At 35.0% G+C, this 27,803-nt stretch overlaps 1 protein-coding gene across 6 annotated transcripts in view; it reads left to right on the top strand.

Moving 5' to 3' along the window:
* Positions 1-4,717: 4,717 nt before the first annotated feature.
* mllt10 (MLLT10 histone lysine methyltransferase DOT1L cofactor) overlaps positions 4,718-27,803 on the top strand; it is a 71,498-nt gene continuing 48,412 nt past the window's right edge. The window contains exons 1-6 of one of the 6 annotated variants that reach the window (XM_053487591.1): positions 4,718-5,290; positions 8,916-8,995; positions 14,868-14,922; positions 22,123-22,232; positions 24,352-24,455; positions 25,765-25,858. In XM_053487591.1, coding sequence (XP_053343566.1) covers positions 5,152-5,290; positions 8,916-8,995; positions 14,868-14,922; positions 22,123-22,232; positions 24,352-24,455; positions 25,765-25,858 — 582 coding nt within the window. In that variant the 5' untranslated portion in view covers positions 4,718-5,151. The remainder of the gene's footprint in view (positions 5,291-8,915; positions 8,996-14,867; positions 14,923-22,122; positions 22,233-24,351; positions 24,456-25,764; positions 25,859-27,803) is intronic. The other 5 variants (XM_053487589.1, XM_053487590.1, XM_053487585.1 and 2 more) reach the window with 5 other exon arrangements.

Below are 27,803 nucleotides of genomic sequence, written 5' to 3'. Positions count from 1 at the left end.
TTTCATATTTAATCAGATGTTTTGGATTTTATGCTAAAATAACTTAAATCTTAACTTACATTTAAATATTTGTCATTTAAAAAAAAAAATCTTTTTATTTTTCCCTTTTATTATTTTGTAATTTAATGGCTTTTTAATGTCTACTTAGTGATTATTGAAACTGTCATGTCATTTGCAGCGGCTGTCTGTCAAGTTCAGAGGGTGCAGATTGTTTGCTGTTTGAATATATTTCTTAATAAAAATAATTTGTAAAAACTATACCTGTTGACAATTTATAAATAAGATTATTTGGTTCCAAGTTTCCTGATATAGCCTGACTGTGCTTGGTCTTGCACACTTTCATAATGTTTATGTGCATTTCCTTTGGGTTATAACACCTACACAAAACATGTCTGTAGACGTCTGTGCACAGTGCTGCATGCACTGGCATCCCATCCTAGTGTTTATGTGATAGGCTTTAAATCAACTATAACATTGACCAGGATTAAATCATTATTGTAAATAAATGAATAAATAATTTTTGTATACATGATTTGGGATTATACTACATGTGATAACATATGGGGTATTAAGTCTTAATTTCCTAAAAATATTGTATTAATATGTATATGTGTATTAAAATAAACAATATACTCAGCAACTACTTTTCAGAGCAAGATTGAGTATCTGATCTCATTTACATTAAATTTAATTGAAGACTTGAAATTGTCAATGTGGAAGGATATTTTGGTCATTGATCTCTAGCTGCCCTACCGATGTTGAAAAAAAGAACACACACACACATATATATATTTATATATATATATATATATATACACACACACACATATATACATAGTATATATACTATGCTAATATAAGTCTGTTTTGTAGACGTACATGACTTGGTACAAGCGTTGCATTACAGCAACCAGACATTTTGGCTTATAATTTGTGGAACAAAAATAATTACTACTATTACTACTACAATAACAGGGTTTGGACATTAAGTACACAGGATGAGCATCAACCCACACATTAAAATGACTGAGGTTTAAACAAACCCACACAAAAAACACCCACAAGCCAGCTAACTGGTTTGTATTCACTAGAATGTTGGGCCGATGGGTATACATTTACAGCATATGAGCATATTCTTATTTCTTTTTTGTAATGTAAGTGATAGTATTACAGGCATGTATGATTTAAGCATATGCCAGAATGTATAAAAAACAAGAACAAAATCACACACACACCAAATTATTATTATAAAAAAACACATTTCCAACCTTTTCTTGATGCCTAAAAAAATGTTTTTGTAAACTGAAAGATTTACACTGAAAGTCTGCAAACTTCTTTGTCTTAAACAAAATGTTGTACAAATAAAAATATAAAACATGTAGGTTAACTTCCACTAAAATAATAGGATAGCAAAATATTTTATGAATCCATAGTAATCTTTTGTAACATTATCAGGTTCTTTTCTTACCACAGTAATTTTTGTTTCTTTTCACAAGGTAAAAGAGGGTGTGTCATTAATGAATGGGTCAACTCTTTTATTTGCCTGGGAATTGAGCTGGGAATTGACTTGCAAATCTGGAGAGCCATTTTGGTAAACTGACAATCAGGAAACACCCATTAAAATACTCTGAATGCATATTTAAAGAATTTAATTTTGGCATAAATGATGAACGAGGGTAATTGTTTCTGATATACAAAAAAATATACATCTTCAGATATATCTGTTTATGCAAATGTGGTCATTAAATTAAATATGCTTACATACTCAAAAAAAAAAAAATCCTTTTAGTGTTAAATTTTTTTAAAAAGATTTTGTCAAACCATGAACTCTATTGAAGATCAGTAGATAGAAATTACAAGAACAAAAGCTATGCATATAAAATATAGATTAAAGTATTTATATAGTAGTAAAGTCGAGGGGTTTGATTCCTGCCTTGAATGTTCTCCTCGTGCTTGGTTGGCTTCTTCTATGTACTCGAGTTTCCTTCAGAGTCCAAAAACATGCGGCGTAAGTTAAATGATATAGTGTGTGAATGAGTGTGTGAGTGTTTTCCCTGAGATGGATTGGTCCGTGTATATGTCCGGGTTGTCTCCTTGCTCGTGCCTGAAGACTTCGGGGGATATCCTCCAGGCTTCCAGAGACCTGGTACAGGGTAAGCGGTTTAGAGAAAGAGGAATGTGCACAGTTAACGGGTGGATAAGTTGTACAATCTGATAGCAACAGGTATAAAGGAGCAGCAGCTCATCCAGCATTATTTCCTGCCAAATGTATTGTAGGGAGTAAAGATTATTTTACCATCCACAATTATTTTGTCATATTGCATATTATTACTGTTAGGCTAGGAATGTAAAACATTATGAATGAATGTCTTAAAGAGAGTGAAATTTAAGAAAATGGCTTAAAAAAACAATATATTTCATTATATTGTAAAGGTTTTTTTTACTCTAAAAAAGGATGATTTTAAAGGTTGATACAGAAAACTAACATGCAAATCATAAGGACACCTCATTTAAATCAGGTATTATTAAACATGAAATTTCAAACTTAAAGTTGACCAATTTTTTGTATATTTATACTCATGTGACTGACATTAGAAACATAACTTGCTTTCTTATGTAGTCTAGAGGACTAACATTTGTTACCCATAAGCACTTTTGTTTGAAATATTACAAAGTCACTGTAATGAGGCTGGCTAACACCAACAGTCTTTTGGTTTGTTTAAATTGACTTATGTTGTCTCTGATACACTATGCCAAAATCTTGGCCAAAGTATGTTGCAAAAGCAATAGATTCATAATGTCAGCGTGCTGTGTGGTTCACAATTCTTTAAAATGAACCACTAGGTTGGACTTAAACAACCCATTATTTTTAAAGAGTGGAATCTTGATGTTAAGTTTTAAATACCAGGTGAGCTTATTTAGACCAATGCCAGGCATGTTCATTTAGATTTACCACTCTTTTCTGGCCCAGATACCACCATAGAATTGCAGTAAATGTGAATTTGGCTGCTGAACACATCTACTTAAACTTAATGAAGAAAATATATGTTTAAGTGAATATGTGTAAATTGAACTCATGAAAAACATAAATGTGATGCCTGCTGAGGGAACATTTGTCATTCCCATTACACTTACATAAACCTAAGTTCCTATTCAGTCTATTTTGCCTAACGTTTTATGTTTTCTGGAATTTTCTTCTCAGAAATCCTGATAAGCAAACTCACTTCTTCGGTCTACTTGATTCTCCAAATCATCCCCTGGGAAATGGGCTGAAACTGAATTCTGTATAGGAAAGTGGATTTTCTGGAACAGGATCACTGATCGCTAATTTGTTCAATATGGTCGTAATTAAAATTTCTAAATTTCACTAGTGTCTGTGGTATTTTTGCTTCTGGCTTGTAACATTATACAGACAGCTCATTTCTTGGGTTCCTTATTGTACATAACAGAGTCAGCTTTTTTATTTGCCAGGGAATTGAACTAGAAATAGATTTTCAAAACTTAAAAAAAAGTAAACAGTCAATTGGGAAACACCCATTAAAACACCGTGAATGCATAACTAAAGAACACCATTCTGGCATAAATGATGAGCCAGGGTAATTGGTCATGATATTCTAAAAACGTTACATGCTCATATGTACAGTATATTTTTTTATGCAAATGTGTTTAATCTAATTAAATATGCCTAGATTTGCAAATATAATAAAACAAAAAATGTTGTCTTTCAATGTTGAAAAATGTTTTTTTTTTGTCAAACTAGAAACCACTAAATTAAAAGAACTTATTTTCAGAGGCAGTTTGATAATGCTGTAGTCCATAATGCTGTTTATTATTGTACAATTTTTTCACACAGTGCATTAAAAATTACACAGTGCATTACAATTACACAGTGCATTTAAATTTGTGTTGACAAACTTTTTAAATGTCAAACCCATACATTTGATATTAAAACTTGAAATCCCTAAACTGATGTATCTAAAGGAGAAAAAGAGCTCATTAAGAAACGTACTTTTGATAATAATAATAATAATAAAGAATATCTGCTCGAATTAGATGTACAGTTGTTTTAGGAGTAGAATTATAAAAGAAATTACAGCTGGTATGAGTTTCCTTTTTAAATCTTGAGGAAAGGAAAGATTTGAATACACATCTAATTAAATGTTTGCACACACCCTTAAGTTTCATGGTCTTTTCTAAATTTTTATCTCTTTCTACACTGTAGAACAATGCTAAAGCATTCAAAATATGCAATAATCTCATTTGAACAGTTGATATTAAGATGTGTCTAGTACTAATGCTTTTTAAATTCTTTATAATGGCTCTAATCTGAGGTGCTGTTGTTTGTTGATTTTTTTGTTTTTCTTAACCACAATTGCCCTTGGCTTGATCAGGGACAAATCTGTTCGTTTTGATTTATACATATTTTCTCACACATATACTCATTTCCCTAATTTTCTTTTGGTTTTGTAAAGCTGCTTTGTGACAATGGTCATTCCTGAGATCCAATTCATGAATTCCTCAGATTCAGTTTCACATGGGTTTTGCAAGTGCAATTGACAATACTGTTTTATCAGCAACTATTCAAGAACTGCTGACCTTCATGTCTTAAATTAACTTGTTTCCTATACCATGTGTTTTTCCTCGTTTAAAAAAACAAAAACCAGTATTGTTCCACAATAAAGAAATTCAGAATTTAGACTGGTGCTGTAGATTATATAAATACATCAATTCTGATCTGATGAGATGAAGAGGATTGAGTTTAGTGTAGCTTGTGCTCTGATCCACTTCGAAGCCGTCTGCTGCCACCAATCAGTTCCTCTAGCGTTACTCATTCTGCGCATGCGCACATCCGGTTTTACTTCCCGAGAGCCATCGGGTTTGTGTGTTGAACAAAACAAAAATAGCAATTTACATTGTAAACACGACCAAGCATGACTTTTCGCCGAAAGTGGAATTAGATACACGGACGAAGGCTTGACCCGGTCGTGTTGGAGGTCTATTTTCGCTTTTTTCCTCGCCGGGACGCTGCGAGCCTCCGGACGCTCATGTGAAGGAGACGACGTTAAATATGGACTTTTCCACGGAATGGAGCTTGGATATTCGTGACGAGGACTCAATATAAGCGTTTGGAGACTTTATTTCTGTTTGTAGATGGTATTTAGCGACTACTTGTCCGCTAATATGAAGGAGATGATCGGTGGTTGCTGCGTTTGCTCTGACGAGAGAGGCTGGGCCGAAAACCCGCTGGTTTACTGCGACGGACACGGCTGCAATGTCGCCGTGCATCAAGGTACAGATCAGCACTTTATATATAATCGTAATAACCGTGTCTTAAACGAAAAAACCACCAGCGACATTACGGTCAAAGGGATTTAAACGTTACATTTTGAATTCGTCGTGTTTGTTGTGCGATTGCTAAGCTAATTCGCATGCTAAGCTAATTCGCTAGCTATCTAGGCGCCTGGTTTTACAGCGTATATATATTTCTTTCTCCACTCGTATTCCGGCTCGTTGGCATTGGTTGTGCGGGTAGCTAGTTACGAGTAAAAGGTGTTAACCAATCATAGAATAGGGGACAACCCGGAACCAACCAATCACAGAGGAGTAGGCGGGACTAGTTCGAATACGCGTGGGGGGGAAATGCGTGTTGTCTACTGAGTGCCACATGTTTTGGATACAAAATAGTGAATAATTTTTTTTTTAACAATGACAACGAAGAAACCTGTACCAAGCTAAGCAGTTATTTCGAGTTTTTAATATCACAATTCCTCTCTGTGCGTGAAGATAACGTATCTAGCTTTCCGGTTATTGCTAAATGCGTTCTCTAATGTGATCCTTATCTTTCAGGGTAAATGTTATGTAATACTATTAACATGAACCCTGCTGTTCTCTAATCTCAGTGAATTAGGCCCTATACAAGATCCCTGAAACTGGAAGTGTAACAGCTGATTTATGGATAAATACCGCAGTCTTTTAGGTCTGTGCTCTATTAGGTGATGTGTCACGTGATATTCGGAGTGTTATGAAGGTGTCATTCCTAGCTATAATGCTAAAGTGGCGGTAGTTGTGTTGTTAGGTCATTTATCCTGGGCTCTGTGTTTCGCAGCATGCTTGTAGTCGCTTGTCCTCACACGCACTTCTCTTTACAGCACATCCGGTGCACTACTGTAACACCAAAGTGCTTTGTTATCTTTACACAAGCCGACTTCCTGTAACGTCACGTGTTTGCACGTGCCACAAACGTGTAGCATGGAAACGATTGCTGTCGGTAGGGATGATGACACACACATGCACACACGTAGTACCAGTCAAATGTTTGGCATTAGGTCATTAAGTGTTGAGTAACACCAACTACAGTCAGTTGTTATTTTAAGACACGAATGTCAGCCATTCTGAAACAGTTCTTGCATGAACAGTATTGTGTTAAGTGCATTTGCAAAACCCATCAAGCAGAGAAGTTCATATAGAGTTACCAGCCTCAGAAATCACCAGTTAAAAGCACCTCAGATTAGAGCTGTTATGAAGGCTAAGTAGCAGACACATCTCAATATTAACTGTTCAAATGAGGGTATTGCATATTTTGGGTGCCTTTAGTATCCTGTATTTGCCTTGATTATTATTATTATTATTATTTGCATTTTTGTCACCCTTTATTAATTGAGATTATTTCACTTTCTTTCTAATAGTAAACAAAGATAAACCAAATAAATACAAAATTATTTAATTTGTTGAGAAAAACTAGCTAATCAAACATACCTGGCCCTATGTGAATAAGTAATCCACCTCCAAAACCCTTGCTATATCCCTTGCACACTCGGGCCTGAATCCTTCAAGACCCGTTGAATCAAGAAATCACTTAAAAAGAATCTGTCTGATAAAATAAAGCGCACTAAAATATCTAAAAAGGCAAGATGATCCAAAGAAATTCAAGAACAGGTTAGAAAGTAGCGAACTATGGTGAGAGTAATTATCCACAAATGGAGAAAACTTAAACAGTGGTGAACCTTCCCAGGAGTGGCCTTAATAAATGCAATCTCTATTTAAAATCTGTATTTTTATATTCGCTTGGGTTATTTTTGTGTAATATTAAAATTTGTTTAGAGATCCCAATCCCAAGTGTGACAAATGATGCAAAAAAATCAGAAAGGGGCAAATACTTTGTCACAGAACTTTAGATACATTACATTGCCAAAAGTATTTAAGCATCACGCTTCTCTGTCTGGCAATATTGATGGACTTTAATTCTGGGCTTGGCGGTTGTCAGGAGAACGGTACTCTTACAGTGTCTGACTGCTTTGTGCAAAATATAAAGTTTGGTGGAGGGGATAATGAAGTGGGGTTGTTTATCAGGCGTTGGGCTCAGTCCCTTGGTTCCAGTGAAAGGAACTTCTAATGCCTCATCATAGGAAGATATTTTGGACAATTTCATGCTCCCAACTTTTTGAGAACAGTTTGAGGATGGCTGCTTCCTGCTCCAACATGACTGTGCACCAGTGAACAAAGCAAAATCCATAAAGACATGGATGAGCGAGTTTGGTGTTAAAGTCTTTATTTTTTTAAATAAATTTTTGTTATAGATTTAAGTAGAGTTAAGTTGCATGTGTGGGGGGCTTGGAACGAAATAAATTAGATCCAGTCCTTTTTAAATGGCTAATTATATATTATGGTTGTGTGTCCTTAAACTCTGACAATACTTAGATTTGCTTTTGTTTTGATGGGGAATGATTAAAACAATCTTGGAGTGTCTTTGCAATTAAGAAAAACTTTAAAAACTCTTTTCCCTGTGGATGTACAGGAATCTTCACAAACATTTCAGTTCAGATGGGGATGTACACCACATGGCTAAAGGCACTCACCATCTGAATTTAAATAAGCAAATATTTAGGAACCTTTCATTTTATAGTTATGCAGTGAGTCATTTCAACAGGCAACCGTTTGTTTAAATACTATGGATGCAGTGGATAGCTTCTCGTTTTTTAAACATCCATGTTAAATATGTTAATGTGTTTTTGAAGCATCAAAATATTGGTCTGCGTTAGGCAAAGAAAACAAATAAGGAGATTGCTGAAACTACTGGAATTATAATAAGAACCCTGCAATGCATTATTACAACCAGGAAGAATAGGATTGAATTTTCAGCTTCCCAGCAGAAAAATGTGATCGGAAAAAAACACTATAAATTTGAACAAAAACTTGTGAAATAGAAAAATGACAGTAGAAAATATGTATAATATTGAATGTGAGAATGTAAGAGCATTTCCACACACAATATGATGAGAACTCACAGGATTGGGTCTAAACAGCAGTGTGGCCATATGAAAAGCACTCATTAGTGAGACTAACCAGAAAAAAAGGCTTTAGTTTCCTAAAGAGAATAAAAATGAGACTTTGGAGCAATAGGAACAGGTTAACACTAAGAGGAACACACTGTCCACCCTCTTCCACATACACACGCTTATAATTGACTAAGTCGTTGTAATTGACGGGAAAAAGAGCTTAAGTTGCATAATCAGATCGATCAGACTCAGCAGTGCGTTATTTAACCTTTATTCAGCTCTGATTAGAAGACTAAATTTTAAAAATTGCTATCTTAAAAGGAACATGCTGAGCCTGAATTGAATGTGAATTCCTTGAGTGAATTGTCACTTTCTCACTTTTTTTTAAAAAAGATTATAGTTCTACATCACTACAGCTCTGTCACGTTTAATTGTTACAATTTAAAACAAACGTCTGTGTGTGTATATGGTATACCTTCAGGTAGTGCGGCATTTATAGTGTGCTTTAATATCATTGCAATATTGGGCAGGTTATTAGATTTAAAAATAAATGTGTTTATAAATTTAACAGCCCATTTATCTTTTTGTCTTTGTCCTTATTACATTAGACTAAAAATTTCCTTCTCTTTTTCCCTTTAGCTTGTTATGGAATTGTCCAAGTCCCAACAGGACCCTGGTTCTGCAGAAAATGTGAATCTCAGGAGCGAGCAGCACGAGTGGTGAGTTTTCGGATTTAAACCGTCCATATGATCCAGCATGCCATAAATTTAATTATGGTTGGTTATCATTCTTTTAACTTAATGGACATTTGTTTATATGACGATTGACTGGGTCAAGCATTGGGAAATGGAGGTCCAAGTGTTCAAATGTAGATCACCTTCGAGGATAAGGAAAGGGTTTTAGTCAAGGAGCATGAGCTGTTACACTATATTAGTTTTTTTTTAAAAGAATAATAATAGCAAGACTTTTAAATTAAGCAAGTGGAATTGAGTGTGATGATTGCTTGTTGAATCCAAGAGGTTAGTGCAAAGCTAATAGTAGATCACTCACCCACCCACCTACAGTACATACCTACCTACCTGCCTAAGTACATACACTTACACGTGTACAGTAGTTCCAAGCTAAAGGAACATTTATAGAAAACACGAATGTGCACAAAGTCCCAGTTATTCCAAATGTGGATGATCAGCCAAGACCAATCATATTCCATCCTTTCCATAAATATTGGCCTGAAGACGTATTCACTTCTTTAGTAATGTCACACAAATTTGCTGATGGACACAGTGTGACTTTCTGCAATCTATAAACTTAAATAAAACTTTAGTGTTGCTTTAGATGATTGCTATAATGTAATGCAGAGTTCTTGGTTTGTTTTTTTGGTGCTCTCTTGCTTGAGAGAAAACAGGACCACCTAAGGAAAAAAAAAAAACCGTATAAACAAGGTTGATTTGAACAGCTATCTGTCGCTAACTTGACATCTTTACTTGAGACTTGCTCTCCTAAGATCCTCACTCCAGCTCATTCTGTCCAGCTGCCAAAATGCAGTGTGGTAGATTTCAGCATTGCATTTATTTGATTAAAATAAACATGTTTGAGATTGTCTTGCTGTTGGGTTATTTTCTAGAAAAGTCTTGTCTGTGGTGTAGCATTAACTAAAAGAATTCTGCCAACTTGACCAGCTTGTCCTGTGTTTTGGCAGATGGTAGGTCAGACCAAGCTGAATTCCAGCCGAAAAGGTATTAATCTGTTAATTAACACTGCAAAGATTCATCATGACCAGGTGTATTGGAATAATGCATCCGCCATCAGAGCAAAATCTCTCAACAGTCTTAAAAAAAGCCTGTTGTGTTTACATCAGTGACAGAACTCTACAGCAACTTGTCTTTAATTGTTACAAGTGTTGTCTGGCTGCTGGCTTTGCTTATGTTTTATGTTGTGTGTGCTTTAATAGTTCTTTGAGTAGATGAAGATCTACTCTAACCGACTACTATTGCTCGCAAGACACTCCCATGTTGTGTGTTAATGTTTTTATATTCCAAAAGAACTAAAATACCCAGCATATACAAAAGAATCCTGATAAACTTGATGGAGTTACAGCTCTGAATGTCTGCTCTTGTTTTAAGCTCTGGGTTTTTAGATGCAAGATCTGCATTTTTAGTTAAAACAGTTAAACTGAAAAGTAGACCTGAGATGTGGGAGAAAGGCAAGCCATTTTGATGCTGGGAAATAAAAAATCACCAAAAAAACATGGTTTTAGCACTGGGCATAGCAGCATGCCCCAAAAGCAGCATGCAATGACATCACTAACCACCTCCGCAGGGCAGGGGTGAAGGTATGACAATCTATTTACATTTTAGGTTGACTTTGAGAGCAGGAATATAAAGGCCATACAACATAAAAATCTGTCTGATATCTGATCCTGATGCTTATCAGGAGCCAGTGTTACTTTCTAGCAAAGTGCTAAAAAAGCCAAACAATGGAGAAGATCTGCCTATGATTCAGAGCATACAAGCTCCTCATTCAAGCATGGTGGAAGTTGTGTCGTGGCTTGGGCTTTTATGGCTGCTCCTCGATAGTAGGACCAGAATGAATCTGGAAGTTTCCCGAAACATTCCATCTGACAGTTTACAGAGAAATGCATCCAGTCTAATTGCAAGGAACTTCATACAATCAACCAAAATAAACTTCAAACACATCAAAGAACTTTATAAGAGGAAAAAGGCAGGGCTGGTTTTAGACTGGCCAAGTCAATCTTCCCACCTTAAACCAGTTAAGGATTCATTTTTACCAGGGACGCGCATCAACACCCCCCCCATCCCCCGCCCCCCCAAAAAAAACCCCACCAACTGGGCTTTCAGCTGAACAACAAAAAGAAACTGTGGTGCAAGAAAAGCATTGAATAGCATCACCAAAAAAGGGTCTAACAGTTTGATGATATCGGTGGGTCATCGGCTTGATGTGGTTATCACAAACATGTTATATACAAACAAATGTTAGGTGTTAATTATACAAACAAATGTTAAGTATGGTAATCTGTTCCAATATTTTTGAGTACTCAACAAAAATAGTAGAGATGGGGAGGAACTAGTTTCGGTTACAAATTCTTTTGTGTGGTTCATGTATCGCCACGTTGATTCCAAAATTTATTTATAACATTTATAATAGAGATGATCCAGTTGATCAGCTAGAACACTGGAATTGGCTGTTTTTCAGCTTGATCAGCAACAACCGATCAGCCTGGGACATCATCAGTATCAGTACCGTATCAGATGCATATTAGTGCACAAGCTTCTAAAAGGTGCATAAACAAAAAACATTTTTATGTTGTCACATTGTCAGAAGTTGCACATGTTGAAAAGCCTCCAATCAGGGTTTTTCTCCAAACTGAACGAATGTGAACGAATCAGTCTGAAACCAACTTATTACACATACTTAGACCAGTCTCAAAACAACACGTGCGAAGTGATGTCTCGAAACACATATTAAAAGTCGTGCATGCCTGTGTAGAAGCTGCTTATAGCACGTACTGACAACTGATCAACGGGCACTGAAGACTTTGGAGTGATTTGATGACATTCGAACACTGTTTCTTTAAAATCCTACAGGTGGTACACTCCGAACTACACACACCGTCATCCCATCTAGTAGGAATTTTTGCTTTTAATTTTAAGTTTAACTCTTTAATTCATGTAATTGCTGCCCCTGGTTTTGAGAAAAATAATGCTATTAGGAATTGTCTACATTTAATTACTTTAATTATGTTTAATTCAGCAATGTAGCTGTGGAATAAAGCTAAAGTATATAAGTTCTGTGTTCAAGGTCTTATAATTGTAATAAATTGCCATCCCAGTACTTTCAGAGAGGACCGTTACATGAAATGTGTGAAACCTTGAGTTTAAATGCCTTTTTTTTTTCAAAACTTTTGCCTTCAGTTGTATTTAAAATAATAAGGGGGATGATTAGCCATGTGCATAATTATTATAAGAGCCTTTTTTCTTTGTTTTTCTGAAGCTTAACAGCATCGCACAGTTTAGAGGGCATCAAATAAAAGTGGCTGTTTAAAGTAGCCACAGAAAGATAACTTTTTAAATAAAATTATTGTGTTGACATTTTTTTTGTGGTGAGTTGTGTATTTACATTATTTTCTCAGTTCCTAAAAGGGTATGAACGCCATTCAGGGGTGTCTCCGCTACCTCTAATTACCTCCTTCTCATTATCTGAGCTCCTAGAGATGATTGCATGAAAAATGTTTGCACTGTGGTATATTAATAAGGAGGACCAGCATGTACAATTATCAGAGCATTTATGATTTTTGACCCATTGTAAATATAACTGGAATATATTTAATTTGGTGAAACAAAAACAACAACATAAAAAAATAAACACATTTCACTGAAGGGGAACGGACATGACTCGTTGCACCAGCCTCTTTCTTCAAATCTCGGGAGGGGAAATATAAGTAGCTAACTTGAGCCACAGTAGACTTTTGCTTTTCTATTTTCCTGTTGTTGGTTAGTGAACATCTGGAAAAAAACATTAAGCAATGTTATCCATGTTAAATAATACTAGATATGTTTTTTTTACATTCTATCTACATTGACACTGATGCTAAAATCTGTATCTCACAATCGGTTTGTTAATTTGCCAGGATTTAAGTCATTTATTTATTTATTTATTTTTTAGTTTTATTGTTATTTTTTTAATGAGTTCACTGAATTTAAAAAGCTATACAAAATTACAAAGTTCACCATGCAGGCATCTAAAACAGAACAGTGCTATTCTCCGAAATTCACCATAACCAATCAACATAGACAACAAGTTGCCAAATAAAAACGAGGAAGAAACACCTATGGAAAGATGTGTATGAGTTTTAAATTTCTACTTCTGTTAAGAATTAATACATTAATTCTAGACAAATGCTAAGCAAATTTGCAAGAAATAAACAAAGTTCACCATGCAGATTTGAAATCAACAATACTTTTAGTACATATCGATATTTACAGTTGTGCCTGCACAACTTTTGGACAGCAATGTGGACAAGCACTTTTTGTGAAATTCACCTAAAGTTATGTTCTGTACTCGCATGGCTGCTTGTTTTTTGCAGACTGCAGTTAAATATCATTTTTTTAATTGCTTATGCTATTAGCACAGATGAGGTTTTCCTCCTCTCTTCCTGTTAGTATTTCTACAGTCATAACTGTATTTTCGCCCTATATTCCGCCTCTAGTTGAAATGCTATAGATTTATGTCAGTGTTCACATCTTCGTACATAAATCTCTAAAGTATTCTGATGGAGCTGTAAAACTTGAAGCAACAAATAAATGCTGCATACTTTCAAAATCCCTGCTTTGAAAGTAATGCATGTTGGTTCTTAGCCATTAACCAGCAAGACCAGTTTTTATTGGCAAAGTCTACATAATTAACTAGCCGAACAAGCCATAGACCAGCACAAACAAGTTTGGAACAAGCCTGGAACTTTTTCTTTTCTTTACTCTCTGAGCTGATGCTTTACCTGTTATTAATACATCATGTATATTTTGGTAAATTGCACAGTTTATTACTTTAAATCTACTAAAAAAGGAATAGCCAATATTTAAGGGCAATTCCATGCAAAGGTCAACTTTATGACACGAAGAATCCACTGCCATTGTCCATAGTTCTTTCCAAATCATACTGATACATGAAAATTCTATATGAAAGGGACAAAAATGATGAATTAAAAAAAAGAGAGGGAAAGAAAGACCAGGGAAAGGACCAGAAAAAACTGAAATAAATGCTGCTTTAATTATGTCATAGTTAGTAATGATAGTATAACTAGTATCATAACTTTTTAATTAATTTTTTTTTGTTGGTACAAATGTAGACGACAAAAAAAAAATAGAAGATTGCATGGTAATTAACCACAATATAGAGATATTTGTTTTAAATCCAAAGATCAACAATTTGTAAACATTTTAATGATTCAACAGTAGATGTTTACAAGTTGTTAACCTATTTGTTTAAAAGCAGGGTTGGACCAAGAACTGTAATAAAATCCGATCCGAAATGAGCTTCTCAGTACAACTTTGCCAAAGAATTCATCTTGATGGTCATCATGCTCAGACAGCATCAGTTTCATCATCTAAAACAGAACAGCGCTATAAAACGAAATTCAACATAACCAATCAACATAGACAACAAGTTGCCAAATAAAAACGAGGAAGAAACACCTATGGAAAGATGTGTATGATTTCTCCTTCTGTTAAGAATTAATCCTTTAATTCTAGACAAATGCTAAGCAAATTTGCAAGAAATAAACAAATGACAACTGAATGTATGAAATGAATGACTGCACACACTGGCTCACTCCAAACTCTCTAGTGCTGCATATGTATAGAGCACCTTTACAGACTGGTTTTCATTCAGGAAGGATTTCTAATCTCAAATCTAAGGCCAAAAAATAATAATAATTAAAAATCAGTTTTTATAATAATGTTTTTGATCAGTGCATCATAAAGAAATATTGTTTATCTAGATTAGCCTTAATTAACAGCTAAAAATTAAATTGCTTTACATTTACTTAATTATATCTCCCTTTATTTTCTTTTGCAGAGATGCGAGCTCTGCCCACACAAAGACGGAGCTCTAAAAAGGACCGACAATGGTGGTAAGGTTTTTAATTTTTTAAAAATAATAACTCAATTAAAATAATCCCATTATAACTATATTGCTTCTAAATGAATACATGTCTGTACGTTTAAATACATAGTATAAATAGCAGTTTCGGTTGTTGCGTTCTGCCGTTATATATTTGTGCCTTAATATGTTTTTGCACAAAACCGGTATCTTGATCGTAAACACATCTCTAAAGAAAAATGGTTGTCTGCTATTGTTCAGTTGATCTGTGTGTTTATTTGTTTACAACAGTAAAAAGTAAAAAATACCTTACGAGAGTTGGGAGAGATTCGACTTACTGACCATTCAGACCAATTTTAGAAAGTTTGCCTTAGAACAATTGATCTTTGTTGGTGAATAGGACTGTAGTGTGTGTGTGTGTGTGTGTGTGTGGCAACACAACCTGGCATGTGGGAATAAACAGTTATTTGATTTAAATGTCCTAAATAAAGGAATTATCATTGTAAACACTTTAGGACATATAATTAGGAAATATTTTACAGACCCTATAATTATTTTATTAACTGAATATATATGTTAACAATGATATTTTTGTTCATATAAAAGGTTTTATATTTCTGAAAAATTTCACCCTGACACATTAGTTCCAAATGACGTTATTTATAAGTTTGGAAAACTAAAATTTAATTTGAAGCAAATAGGAAAAGTATACACTATGAAATTATACAATATTAATTACATATATTATATCAATTGGTGCATATTTAAAAAACTACTTCTGATTTAAAGTCTTCACACACATTTATTTATTTATTTATTTATTTATTTTCAATTTAACACTTGCAATTGTTACACATTTGTCATAGTACACATTATAAGTTATAAACTAACAATCATTAAGCCTGAAAAAAGAGCAAATACCTTCTTCTTGAATTAATTAAATAAAGCATTTGACTAAAGCTTGTTCTAAAATCTGCCTCCTCGTTGTCTGGACCGCTGCTCACCCCAGTTCCGCATCAAAAAATAATCATAACAGTCATTTTCAATATAAGCATAAAAATAAAATAACATGATTTAAAAGAATTATATCTCAATATGCAGACAGACAATTTCAGGAAGGTGGAACTATTTTCAAATGAGCATAAAATATTAGGTTCAACCAAGGGATGTTAATTATTAATTATTTACAAATTAGTTGACATAAAAAAAATGAATTAATAAAAATTTGTAAAATTAAATATATCAGTAATAAATGAAAATGAACCAATAATCTTTGTTTATTTCATGCCCTGTATCTCACATACAGTGGGGCAAAAAAGTTTGTCTCACAACTATGAGAGACAAAATAAGAAAAGAATCCAGAAACCCACATTGTAGGATTTTTTAAGAATTTATTTGCAAATTATGAGGGAAAATAAGTATTTGGTCACCTACAAACGAGCAAGATTTCTAGCTCTCACAAACCTGTATTTTCTTCTTTAAGAGGCTCCTCTGTCCTCCACTGATTACCTGTATTAATGGCATCTGTTATCAGTATAAAAGACACCTGTTTACAACCTTAAACAGTCACATTCCAAACTTCACTATGGCCAAGACCAAAGAGCTGTCAAAGGAAAACAGATACAATATTGTAGATCTGCACCAGGCTGGAAAGACTGAATCTGCAATAGGTAAGCAGCTTGGTGGAAAGAAATCAACTGTGGGAGCAATTATTAGAAAATGGAAGACATACAAGACCACTGATAATCTCCCTCGATCGAGGGCTCCACCCAAGATCTCACCCCGTGGGGTCAAAAAGATCACGAGAACTGTGAGCAAAAATCCTAGAACCACACCGGGGGGACCCAGTAAATGAACTGCAGAGAGCTGGGACCAAAGTAACAAAGGCTACCATCAGTAACACACTGCGCCGCCATGGACTTAAATTCTGAAATGCCAGGCGTGTCCCCCTGCTTAAGCCAGTACATGTCCAGGCCCGTCTGAAGTTTGCTAGAGAGCATTTGGATGATCCAGAAGAGGATCATCTCATTATTATCTAGACACATTTTTCACACACAAACACACTTCCAAAAAAAAAGTAAAAAAATTTGTGAAGATTTCTGAAGCTGCTTTGAGACAATGACCATTGTTAAAAGCGCTATATAAATAAAATGAAAATTAAATTGAGGATTGCTAGAATGTCATATGGTCAGATGAAACCAAAATAGAAGTTCCTGTTTGAAGAAGAAAGAATGTTGAGTTGCATCCAAAGAACACCATACCTACTGTGAAGCATGGGGGTGGAAACATCATGCTTTGGGGCTGTTTTTCTGCAAGGGAACCAAAACGACTGATCCATGTAAAGGAAAGAATGAATAAGGTCATGTATCGTGAGATTTTGAGTGGAAACCTCCTTCTATCAGCAAGGGCATTGAAGATGAAACATAGCTGGGTCTTTCAGCATGACAATGATCCCAAACACACCGCCCGGGGAAATAAGAAGTGGCTTCGTAGGAAGCATTTCAAGGTCCTGGAATGGCCTAGCCAGTCTCCAGATCTCAACCCCATAGATAATCTTTGAAGGGAGTTGAAAGTATGTGTTGCTCAGCGACAGCCCCTAAACATCACTGCTCTAGAGGAGATCTCCATGGAGGAATGGGCCAAAATACCAGCAACAGTGTGTGTGAAAAGCTTGTGGAGATTTGCAGAAAACGTTTGACCTCTGTCATTGCCAACACAGGGTATATAACAAAGTATTGAGAAATTTTGTTATTGACCAAATACTTATTTTCCACCATAATTGGAAAATAAATTCTAACAAAATAATAAACTCCTACAATGTGATTTTCTGTTTTTTGTTTTTTTCTTATTGTCTCTCGTAGTTGAGGTATGTATACCTACGTATGATGTAAATTACAGGCCTCTCTTATTTTTTTAAATGGGAGAACTTGCACAATTGGTGGCTGACTAAATACTTTTTTGCCCCACTGTATCTATTAACTTACACACTCCAAGAGGGTGCACTTACGTTTTGGCCGATGCACAATATGGGACATTGTATATTTTTAGCAGCCTCAATTTTGACAGTAGCAGTATTTTTAACAGCTTAGTGGTATAATGAATCATAACTCCCAGGCTATTTTTTCATTCACTGTTATTTAAAGGAAAAAAGGTTTTAACATTCTGGAAAAGTAACAGCCAATCAGGGTTTACCTTGTGAGACTGGGTGAAGTGGAGCGAACAGTGTTGCCAGATTGGGTGGTTTTCCAGGAACTGGGGCACTTTTTTATTACCTTTGGCTGGAAAATGTGTCTTATGGCCGGTAATTATAATTAGGCTTAATGTAGTGAAAGATGCATAAATATATGTGCATAAATAGTTGAGTTACAGTATGAGTTTTAGATCTGATGTTATTCTTTATGCTGTTTTTTTTTTAGCCATTTTTATCAAAGTGTGATCTGGCACATGAGCGCCTGCGTGCAAGCGTTTGAGTGAGGGGGAAAAATAATTTGTGTGCATGAAGTAATGAAAGCCAAATATAACTGCATATGGCAGCAGGAAATCTGTATTTCGCACTTACAAATATTAAACTGCAATTAATCTGCGGTTCACATAAGCATCAAACGGTGGCTAGAGATCTCATAGGTCTTGAATCAACAATAACTTGTTTTTTTATATTATATAGAATTTAGACTGATATAATTCCATTTTACGTAAGTAATTTGTAATTTGTTGGGATTGTGGTGCTGAGGGAAAATAAAGTGCATCGTTACCCTAAAAAAATTATGATTAATCATTTATTGATTGATAATCAGTTGAGATAATTTTGGAACCCTGGTACAACCCCAATATATATGGAGAAGCCGAAAACTCTGGATTCATAGGCCCAAAAACCTCAGATACTGTTAAATTTAAAATTTAATTTTTTTTTTTTTAAAGTTTTTGTTCCCATATGAAGAAAAATGGATATGGATCCAGACTTGCGTCTCATATTAGAGCATTAAATAAAATCACAGTGTTTGTGTTTTTCAGTTTAGCATACAGTAATGACTAAATTAATAAAAATATTTTCTAATTTCGGAACATTATATATCAGGTTATTCATGTGTTTTACATTTTATTGTACTTCTGTTTAGTGTTTAAAAGCTCAGAACTCCATTTAAAGATTTCCCCAGGGGACTGAATGCCCCTGTGTATAATTTATACAGCTGAAACCTGTTTCATGTGGATTTAAGTAAAAAAAGTGTAATGAAAGCATAAATAAGTGTGATAAATAATCGTGCTTTAATCTTTATGAAGTATATTTATCATTATAATGAGCCAATGCACAGATACTTTAACTGATATAGAGATATAATCCTGTAATTCTTGTAAATCCTGAAACAGTCCTTAGGAATGAAGCTGATATTCTATACAAATGATAATTGATAAATATTGACCTATTTGCCTTAGGTATCCACTAAAATCCACACAAACTATACTGCATTTAGTTTTTCCTTGCTTATTTTCCATTGTGACAACGGGAGGGGTGAGTGTGTTTATCTCCCTTCGTTTTTTTATGACGGGTGGTGTTGTAGGGGTCACAGCGGGGCTGTGAGTGCACTTCTAGTGCACTTCTTCTCTTCATGGCCCGGGTTCACGGCAAGGCCAGCGCTGAGACTGTAAACACACCGCTGTGGATGCACAGCTGCTCGACCATGCCTCCTTCAAAACGCGCAAAGCCGTTAAAACGGCCGTGAGGGAGGCACCAGTTCACCCCCTTGGCTAATGTTTTTGCCCATTTCTCACCATGCAGGGTTTCTTCACACCCTGTGGGTTTAAGTGCAGTTTTAACAAGTTGATAAGTTAGGAATTAGCAAGCAATACCAATAATGGATACTCTGACTGTGGATACTCAGGCATGAATGAAGTTCTTCTGAGGTCCGTTTTTTTTTTAGTCCCAATGTGGTTAAAGAAAGTGTTACAACATAACTGATTATAAAAGTTATGACCTCATAGGTGTTTTAATGGAAATGGAGTTTTTAAACTCTTGCTGAACTTTTGAATAATTGAAATGTTTTTTGTTTCCTTACCCATTATCTTAATCTCCAATACTAATGCATTACTGATTTCACTACTGATAAATGCAAACACCGAATTAGCCTAATCCTTAAAGCTAACACCGGAGTTATAGCAAACATTAAGCTCAGTAATGCATGTAACATCAGGGTTAAGAAATGGAAGAGTTGCATCAACTCCATTTCTGGATCAATTTGAAGTTGGGGGGAAAAAAATAGCAATAAACCAAAGTAACTCATGGCTCAGGGCAGGTTGTATGACGTTCTCACTTTCTCTGAAGAGGGTAGCAAAATAATTTTCTACTCGTGCCATTATTTTACAAATCACTAGAGAATCTTTTTTTTCCAACTTAAAATTTTAAACAAACCTTTTTCCCCCCTTTAAAATTTTTTATGGGTGTCAATGAAGGTTTCCAACTTGTTTGATAGTTTTAGATACAGTACGTACTAGAGTTTTCTTAAAAAAAAGAAAGAAATCCTTTTTTTCCTATCATCATGCGCTCCTTTGCAGTTTAAATGGTACCAGCCTGGTGCGTGAGACGGGGTGAGAAGTTCTTCGGGGTGTGTTTGGTTTTTTTCTCTTTCTTTTATTGCCCTGTTTTATAGGCTTCTGCGAGATTCTTGGAGGGACTTCAAAACCTCTGTGTCCCCTCCCTGTCCGAGGTCAAAGACAGGTCATGGGTTCACTTTTAAGTTTACGCCTGCTGTTAGTCCTTTCGACTGGACAAATGGGACAGAAGCTGCCATCTTGACATTTCTTTTAGCAGCTAAATCTGGATTTTAATATGCGCCCCAGCCATGCCCTATGCAAACACCATACTGTACTGTAATTAAGTATAATTAATATTCTGGTGTTTGGGTGAGGAGTACGGGTGGTGTGTTGTTAATTAGACCATGGACTGCTGTAGAACACTCATCGTGTTAGATTATGTTTATGTGAGGACGTCTATTTAGAGCATCAATGTATGTCAGTTCTTATATCATAACTAACTTATAACTGCTTTTATCACCAAAACAAAAAGTTTACCGAAAACCGAATGGTTTGTTCTGTGACTAGTTTTTGCATATCCGAAAATTTTCCTCTTTATAGATCGAAAAAAACTTTTTAGTTTAATTTCCGTGTGATATTCAACAGTGTTGAAGACTGTACACTGGCGCCTTAGATAAAGCTGCGTTAAATCACAGAGCTATGCAGAAAGACCAAAGTGCAAGTCCAAAGGGTTAACGATACCCTAGTCGCCTCCAGATTTGATTTATTGAGAATGGAAGTTGTTTCTGGAATGTTCTGTGGAATCTCCAGCCAGTTGATTTAGAGATTTTTGCTTAAAAGTGTTAAGAGCTCACAAGGAGGAGCGAGTGTTTAATTCTCTGTGTAGAAATAATGCAGGTTTTTTTCCCCTCTCAGTTTTTATTTTTTAAGTGTGTGTGTGTGTGTGTGCACGTGCAAATATTTGACTACTCATTTAATAGATTTATCAGTCCATTTTTCCAAATTCAAAAGACATATAAGATGTTAAATTTTTATCTGAAGCTTTTGTATTAAAAACAAAACATAGTGATAGTTGTGAACGCGTATTTTTTTACTTTGTGACGTATGTGAATATGAATATTTTAATTAAAATTGAATTATTTTTACATTCTTTTGTTTCATAAATTTCCTTGTTCCCATCCTCTGAAAATTAAAATACTTTACACTATTTGTTTTGCCCTGTGCAATAAAGAGTGAATGAATGAAATAAATAAGTTGCGTAATGGTCATAAAATTAATAAAATTTTATTTATCTGTTTACAACAGTGAAATTTGCACAACTGTAGATTTAATTTTATCTATCTATTTTTATTAGAAAACTGATTTCATCAGTTCCAGATGCACATAATGGTGGAACTGGATTCATGTAGAACATTAAATAAAAACCGCTGCATTTTGACTCGAGTTGCTCTTAAGTCATTCCTAATTTTACCCTTAATCGCAGTAGCTTGAGAAATTACCTGTTATTTTAAAAAATATTATAAAAAAGGGAAGCCTGAAAGAAAATTTTTGCAATGCATTATAACTTTGATGTTTATTTTTACATTTTTATATTATAAAGCTCCATTTATGTATTGAATTGTTGAGAAAAGGGAATCTTTTAATAATGGCCAATTGTAATTTTGTATTACATAACCCTTATGTTGTTTTTCCTGCTCTGTTTAAGGCTGGGCCCATGTGGTGTGTGCACTCTACATCCCAGAGGTGGAATTTGCCAACGTCTCCACCATGGAGCCCATTGTTTTACAGTCCGTCCCTCATGAGCGCTACAATAAGGTGAGCCCGCGACGTCATCTCAGCTCTGAGTAGTTACCATTAAATGCTGAGCGTGTGTGTGAAAGAGAGAGAGAGATGGAGAGGGAGAATATTTGGTCACTTTTGTGTTTATTGTCAATGTATAATTTCAGGAGTTAATTGAATAATAATGCAAAAAGAAAAACTAGACTATATTTTTTCAATTGTTTCTTATACTGGACACTATAGATTTTTGAAGCATTGAGTCAGTAAAACACCTGATACCCAGTGTTAGGGCAGGCATCATGTTATTGTCCTTATATGCTTTGTGTGTGTTAGTTCTTAAACCAATTAAAGCACAGTACAGCATATTAAATATAGATATGTTTATCTATCGATTGGGTAGCGATTAATGAGGACTCACTGGGGGGGGGGGGTTCAGTTGTGATAGATAAATAGATAGATAAATAAATACTAAAAGTGTCTGAAAAAGTTTACTTGGGTTATAATTCAAATTTTGGAAAATGTAAAATTATATAAAAAAATTTATTGTAAATTTTTCGCCTTTATCTTTTTAATTGTGTTTGACATTTTAGTTTAAGAAACTAAGAATAACTATTTATGCAAGGGGTGAAATAATGTAATTTTTATCTTTAGGCTGGTTTTACAATAAAGTCATTTCTTTCTAACTACACATTTGCATTTAAATACTAGTAGTAAAAAAAGACCGGTGTCTCTACCTATCTAAGGAAACCCTCGCGTTTAATGTTGTTCTCTGAAGTAAGGCCAAACAGAAAACCGTGATATTAGTTTGGACGATTATCATTCGGTGCGTTTATCATATTTCTCATCTCGATACGAGCGCTTCACGGTAGAACTAATTCCAGCCAAGGCAGGATGATGAAACAAGCAGTCAGCAATATGTGACGCCGCGTGTGGTGTGTTACCAGTGCAAGTTTAATCTCATGCTTGAAATATTCAATCTGTGATGAAACGCTTTCAGTTTTCTCGGTAATTGAGTCTTCACTGCGAGCCAATTTAAAACAGCGTAGTCATTATTTGCCTGATAATCGGCGTGCTACCAAGACGGGCTTTAGAGAGCGCTTGTTAAATTGTCGATGCTGTCACAGTAAACACGCTATGCCTCTTGCAGCTGCACTGTATACACCACATCAGCAGCTTTTCACAGCCATGAAATTACACTGTGCATTAACAAATTTGAAATCGGGGCACTCAGTATTTGTGATCCGATCGTAATGACTCAATACGGTGTGTATCAAGTGGGGGGGGAAAAGTTGCCGGTGAGTGAATGCATCTGGGTATCTTTGTGTAGGTTTGTTACGCAGTTTAAAAATAAAAAATTATAGTTTTTATTATTCAGGATAGTTCTTTCATGCTGTAAATGAAAACCATGACCTTTCCTCCAAATACGAAAGGTTTCTTTCCATTCAAGTGTATAAAAAAAAAAATTCGAGCAGCAACAAATTGTATCATGTGTAATTGTACGCTTTAATATTTTTTCTTTAATGAATAAGATCATCAATTTATATCATTTTTAATGCTTAAAAGAATGCACATACAGGTCAAGGGCATCAGTTAATGTTCACGTCACAGGCTGGTTTGAGTAATTTAGATTTTTTTCCTGTCATCTTGGAATGTTACTTGCACAGTAGTCTTTAGGTTTTACTCAGAGTTATCCGAAAAACAAAAAGCATCCAGTAAGTGGCACCTCTGTGCGCAGAAACCCCACTTTGATTAAAGAATTGTCACGCCGGTTCAAACTTAGAGGAAGGCTTTGCAAACTCAAATAAGCACGGTTTACACTCATGGTGAGCAGAAATGCATCTGATGAAACACAACATGATGAACAACATGGGTTACAGCATTGGGAGATATTCTCTTTTCCTCCGCTGTCAGCCAAGAACAAGGAATCTTCAGGCCCCCCTCACCTGGATGGATAAATATGGGTTGCTAAGTCTTTTTTTTTAGTCTTCAGTTGTATGGTTTTGTGGTTAGTTTAGCTTCAGATTCTTGTTCTGGTTTACAGAAAATTAACTTACCAGGATTGCAGAAATAATAAGGTTTATAGGGTTTACTAATATAGTGACAAGTATTTATGAAGTGTTTAAAAAAAAAATTATTTATTTTTTTATTCGAACAGACGTGCTACATTTGTGAAGAGCAAGGCCGTGAGAGCAAAGCAGCCACTGGAGCCTGCATGGCCTGTAACAAACACGGCTGCCGCCAAGCTTTTCACGTCACATGGTAAGTCAAAGGACGTCTTTTACGCTCATTATTGGAGGTAGTATCATTGTGAGCATAAAGGTCACTTATGGCTATTGCTTTAAGATGTCTAATGATGTAATATTGCTATTGTGATCGATACAATTTTCAGATCGATGCTGTAATTCATTTCAGTATTTTTGACTGTTTTTCTAATTCTTAAAATCACAGCTCTTTAAAAATGTTAAACTGGGAATCTTTTTTTAAATATTAAAAAAAACTAAAATTAAAAGCTTGTCAACCTTTTTTTCTGTATAGTATATAGAATCAAGATTTTTTTTTTTTTTTTGTATTTTTTAAGCCAACTACTCAAGTATTTTAAGATTGAGTAGTTTGTGCAAAAGCGTTACAGCTTAGTAATAAATAATTAACTAGTTAAACTTAATAGCAGACTGAATTAGTCATTAAACCCAGGTTTGCTTATTTACTGAAAGTGCAAGACTAATTATCAACCCAGATTTATTTTATTTAGAACTAGTGCTGTGATGTGCACTCCCTATGCACAACATCAGAAATAAACTAAATGAAAGATCTTAACTTTTAATGAGTTATACTGTATATAAAAAAATATTAGCTTAGGATTGGATAATCAACATGCAGATATTCTTATTTGTTACAGTAAGTTTTAAACCCTGGCTTTATAGCTCGCCATTAAAGGAAAAACAAATACACATTACTCATAAGAGTTCGCTGCCTAGCTCGCTGCTAACAGAACCAGAGCATGGGACCTTCAAGTTTTCTGCTTCGTCTGTGCAAAGTTTGGAAGTAGAAAATGGCATAACATCGATCAGTGAATTACCACTTAAATTTGACCATAAATTGATTATAAACAGCAAAAAAAAAAAGAAAAAAGATCACCCTCTAGATTTAAAAAATATATTCAATCCCATTGAATAATTACTGCAGGGATTAATATATAACTCAAAGGTTTGGGTTTAAGATTGGGTATGTAGTGTTTGTGGGTAGCGCAGACTCTGCGAGACACTTATTCTTCTAATAAGCTTTGTTTTTCCCTCCTGTTAGATTAAACTTTAGAACGCAGCATAAACGATATGTAAGGCAGGTTTAGAGCTTTTAGTTTAGCATCGCTGTCCAAATCTCCTCATCCAAATGGAGCAATTATATTCTTGTAAAAACAAGTGTGTGTAAATATGAGGGAAAAAATATATGATGTTTCCCCCTGGGGTTTTCTTTCTGCACTTTGAACTTTGTGGTGGAGTTTATTTTACTTGATGGACTTCTAAAATAACAGAAGGCTTTTCCCCCCCTTCCTTTCTCTTTCTCTACGCAGCGCTCAGTTCGCCGGCCTGTTGTGTGAAGAGCAAGGCTCGGACGCCGACAACGTCAAATACTGTGGCTACTGCAAGTACCATTACAGCAAACTGGTAAGAAAAGAAAGTTAGATATCCGTTCTAACTCCAGGTGTGTGCCAGTACTGCATTTCTGTATGGCAGTTACTAAAACATTTTTGATTTTCCCAGTACGGTGTTTAAGAGGCAGATGCTCTGTCTGTTAAGTGAGGGTCTTTCTTTGTAAACTGACTTATGAGCTACCTCTAATGCTGCCTTAAAATATGTCCAAAGTAAGGGACTCACTCACAGTGTCTGACACAAGAAAGGCTGCTGTCGAATGAAAAGATTGGCTACGGGATGATAAGACGTCCACCATAACATTTTGCCGTTTATCGTGTAGCCGATCGTCAGCTTTGTTGTCTTTTAGATGATGTGGCTTCTGGATAATTGGAGAAAGTTGGGTTTACGCAAATCCTTTTTTCCTGAGTATTTCTACAGTACTGTGCAAAAGTCTCAGGCACCATATTATATGCTGTACCAATTTTGTTATATGTGTTCATTGTGTCGTCAAAATTCAGTACAAAATTATTCAGTATTTCCATATAAATTAATAAATAAATAACATTACAGGAGAATATATGCAGGGGTGTAAAGAAAAAAATATATAGTACAAGACAGACCAGTTTTCAGATGAAAAAAAAACCTAATGTACTGTACATAATGTAAATTGCTCCTGGATTTGCATAGAAATAGAAAGGAGCGAGTGTGACAAAGTTACCAGAAGAACTCATATTCTCCAGCAAGCTCAGTAAAACCTAACAGCTGTTTTACTTGTAGTACTGTGCAAGAGTCTTGGGCACATACAAAAATATGGCATAAGCAAAAGATGCTTTTGAAAACATTTCTACTATAAAGAGCAATAAAATAAACAGTCAATATTTGGATTAAAAATTATTGCTTAAAATCAGGGGTTTTAGACACAGATTTGTGCAGTTTTATAAGCAAACAGCTGTTAGGTTTTACTGAGCTTGCTGGAGAATATGGGTTCTTCTGGTAACTTTGTCACACTCGCTACTTTCTATTTCTATGCATATATGCCCCTGTAATTTTATTTATCTATTAATGCAGACATGATAAATAATATAACAAAATTGGTACAGCATATGAAATGGTGTCTAAGACTGTTACACAGTACTGTGCCTTACACTTTTAATGCCTCAGCAAAGTGTTCAGCTGGCTTCCAAGCCCCAATATAACATAACAGAGTAAAAGAATATCACCAACGGACTGGCTTTGCTTGCACTTTTCAGAACAACATGATGAAGCATGTGATTGGTTGCTACGAGTGCCATTTATTCCACGATGGATACCTTGAAGGAGCTAAAATGCTTGAAGGAGCTTAAATGAGGATATGCACATTTTTGAGGATGTGATACGAGTTTTTGTCTCTTCCTTGTCTTTAGATATATTCGATTATTTAGATATACTTGGATTTTAAATTCTGATGTCCTTGATAAGATGGTGCTCACTTCACATATGGACTCGTATCACAGCTTGCCTAAAGTAGATTATAGGTTGTCTGTTTAATTTCTAGTATGTGTGTGAGAAGATTTTTGTCTGTCTTTTGTTTTGATGTTTTATTTTTTTAACTATTCACTCCTGGCCTGAAAATATACAAGAGTTCCTGTTTGTTTGTTTCTTTGTTTGTTTGTTTAAATTTCGACTTAAAATCAAACTGACAATTTTGTTTATTCTGCCTTTCTGGTTTTCTTACCACCAGTATATATATTGTACAAAATGTCATGTCTTGATGCCAGAACAACTGAGACTGTGCTTTTTCCTACACCAGAAAGTTTCTGCTGTGTATTTAGTATTTTAGTTATTATTTTACAATCACCACTAATGTGATTAAAGTGTTATAAAGTTTTCATGGTCGTTGTAGTCCTGTTAAATTCGTGTTTTGACTTTAAAACAGAAGCGCACACTCCATCCTGACATTGACCGTCAAGTGTTTTTTTTTTTGGTGACACTCTTCACT

The sequence above is a fragment of the Clarias gariepinus genome, chromosome 26, assembly GCF_024256425.1.
Source record: "Clarias gariepinus isolate MV-2021 ecotype Netherlands chromosome 26, CGAR_prim_01v2, whole genome shotgun sequence".
Classification (NCBI taxonomy): Eukaryota; Metazoa; Chordata; class Actinopteri; order Siluriformes; family Clariidae; genus Clarias; species Clarias gariepinus.
The sequence above is the reverse complement of the archived record's forward strand: the minus strand, read 5'-3'. Positions and strand labels throughout refer to the sequence as shown.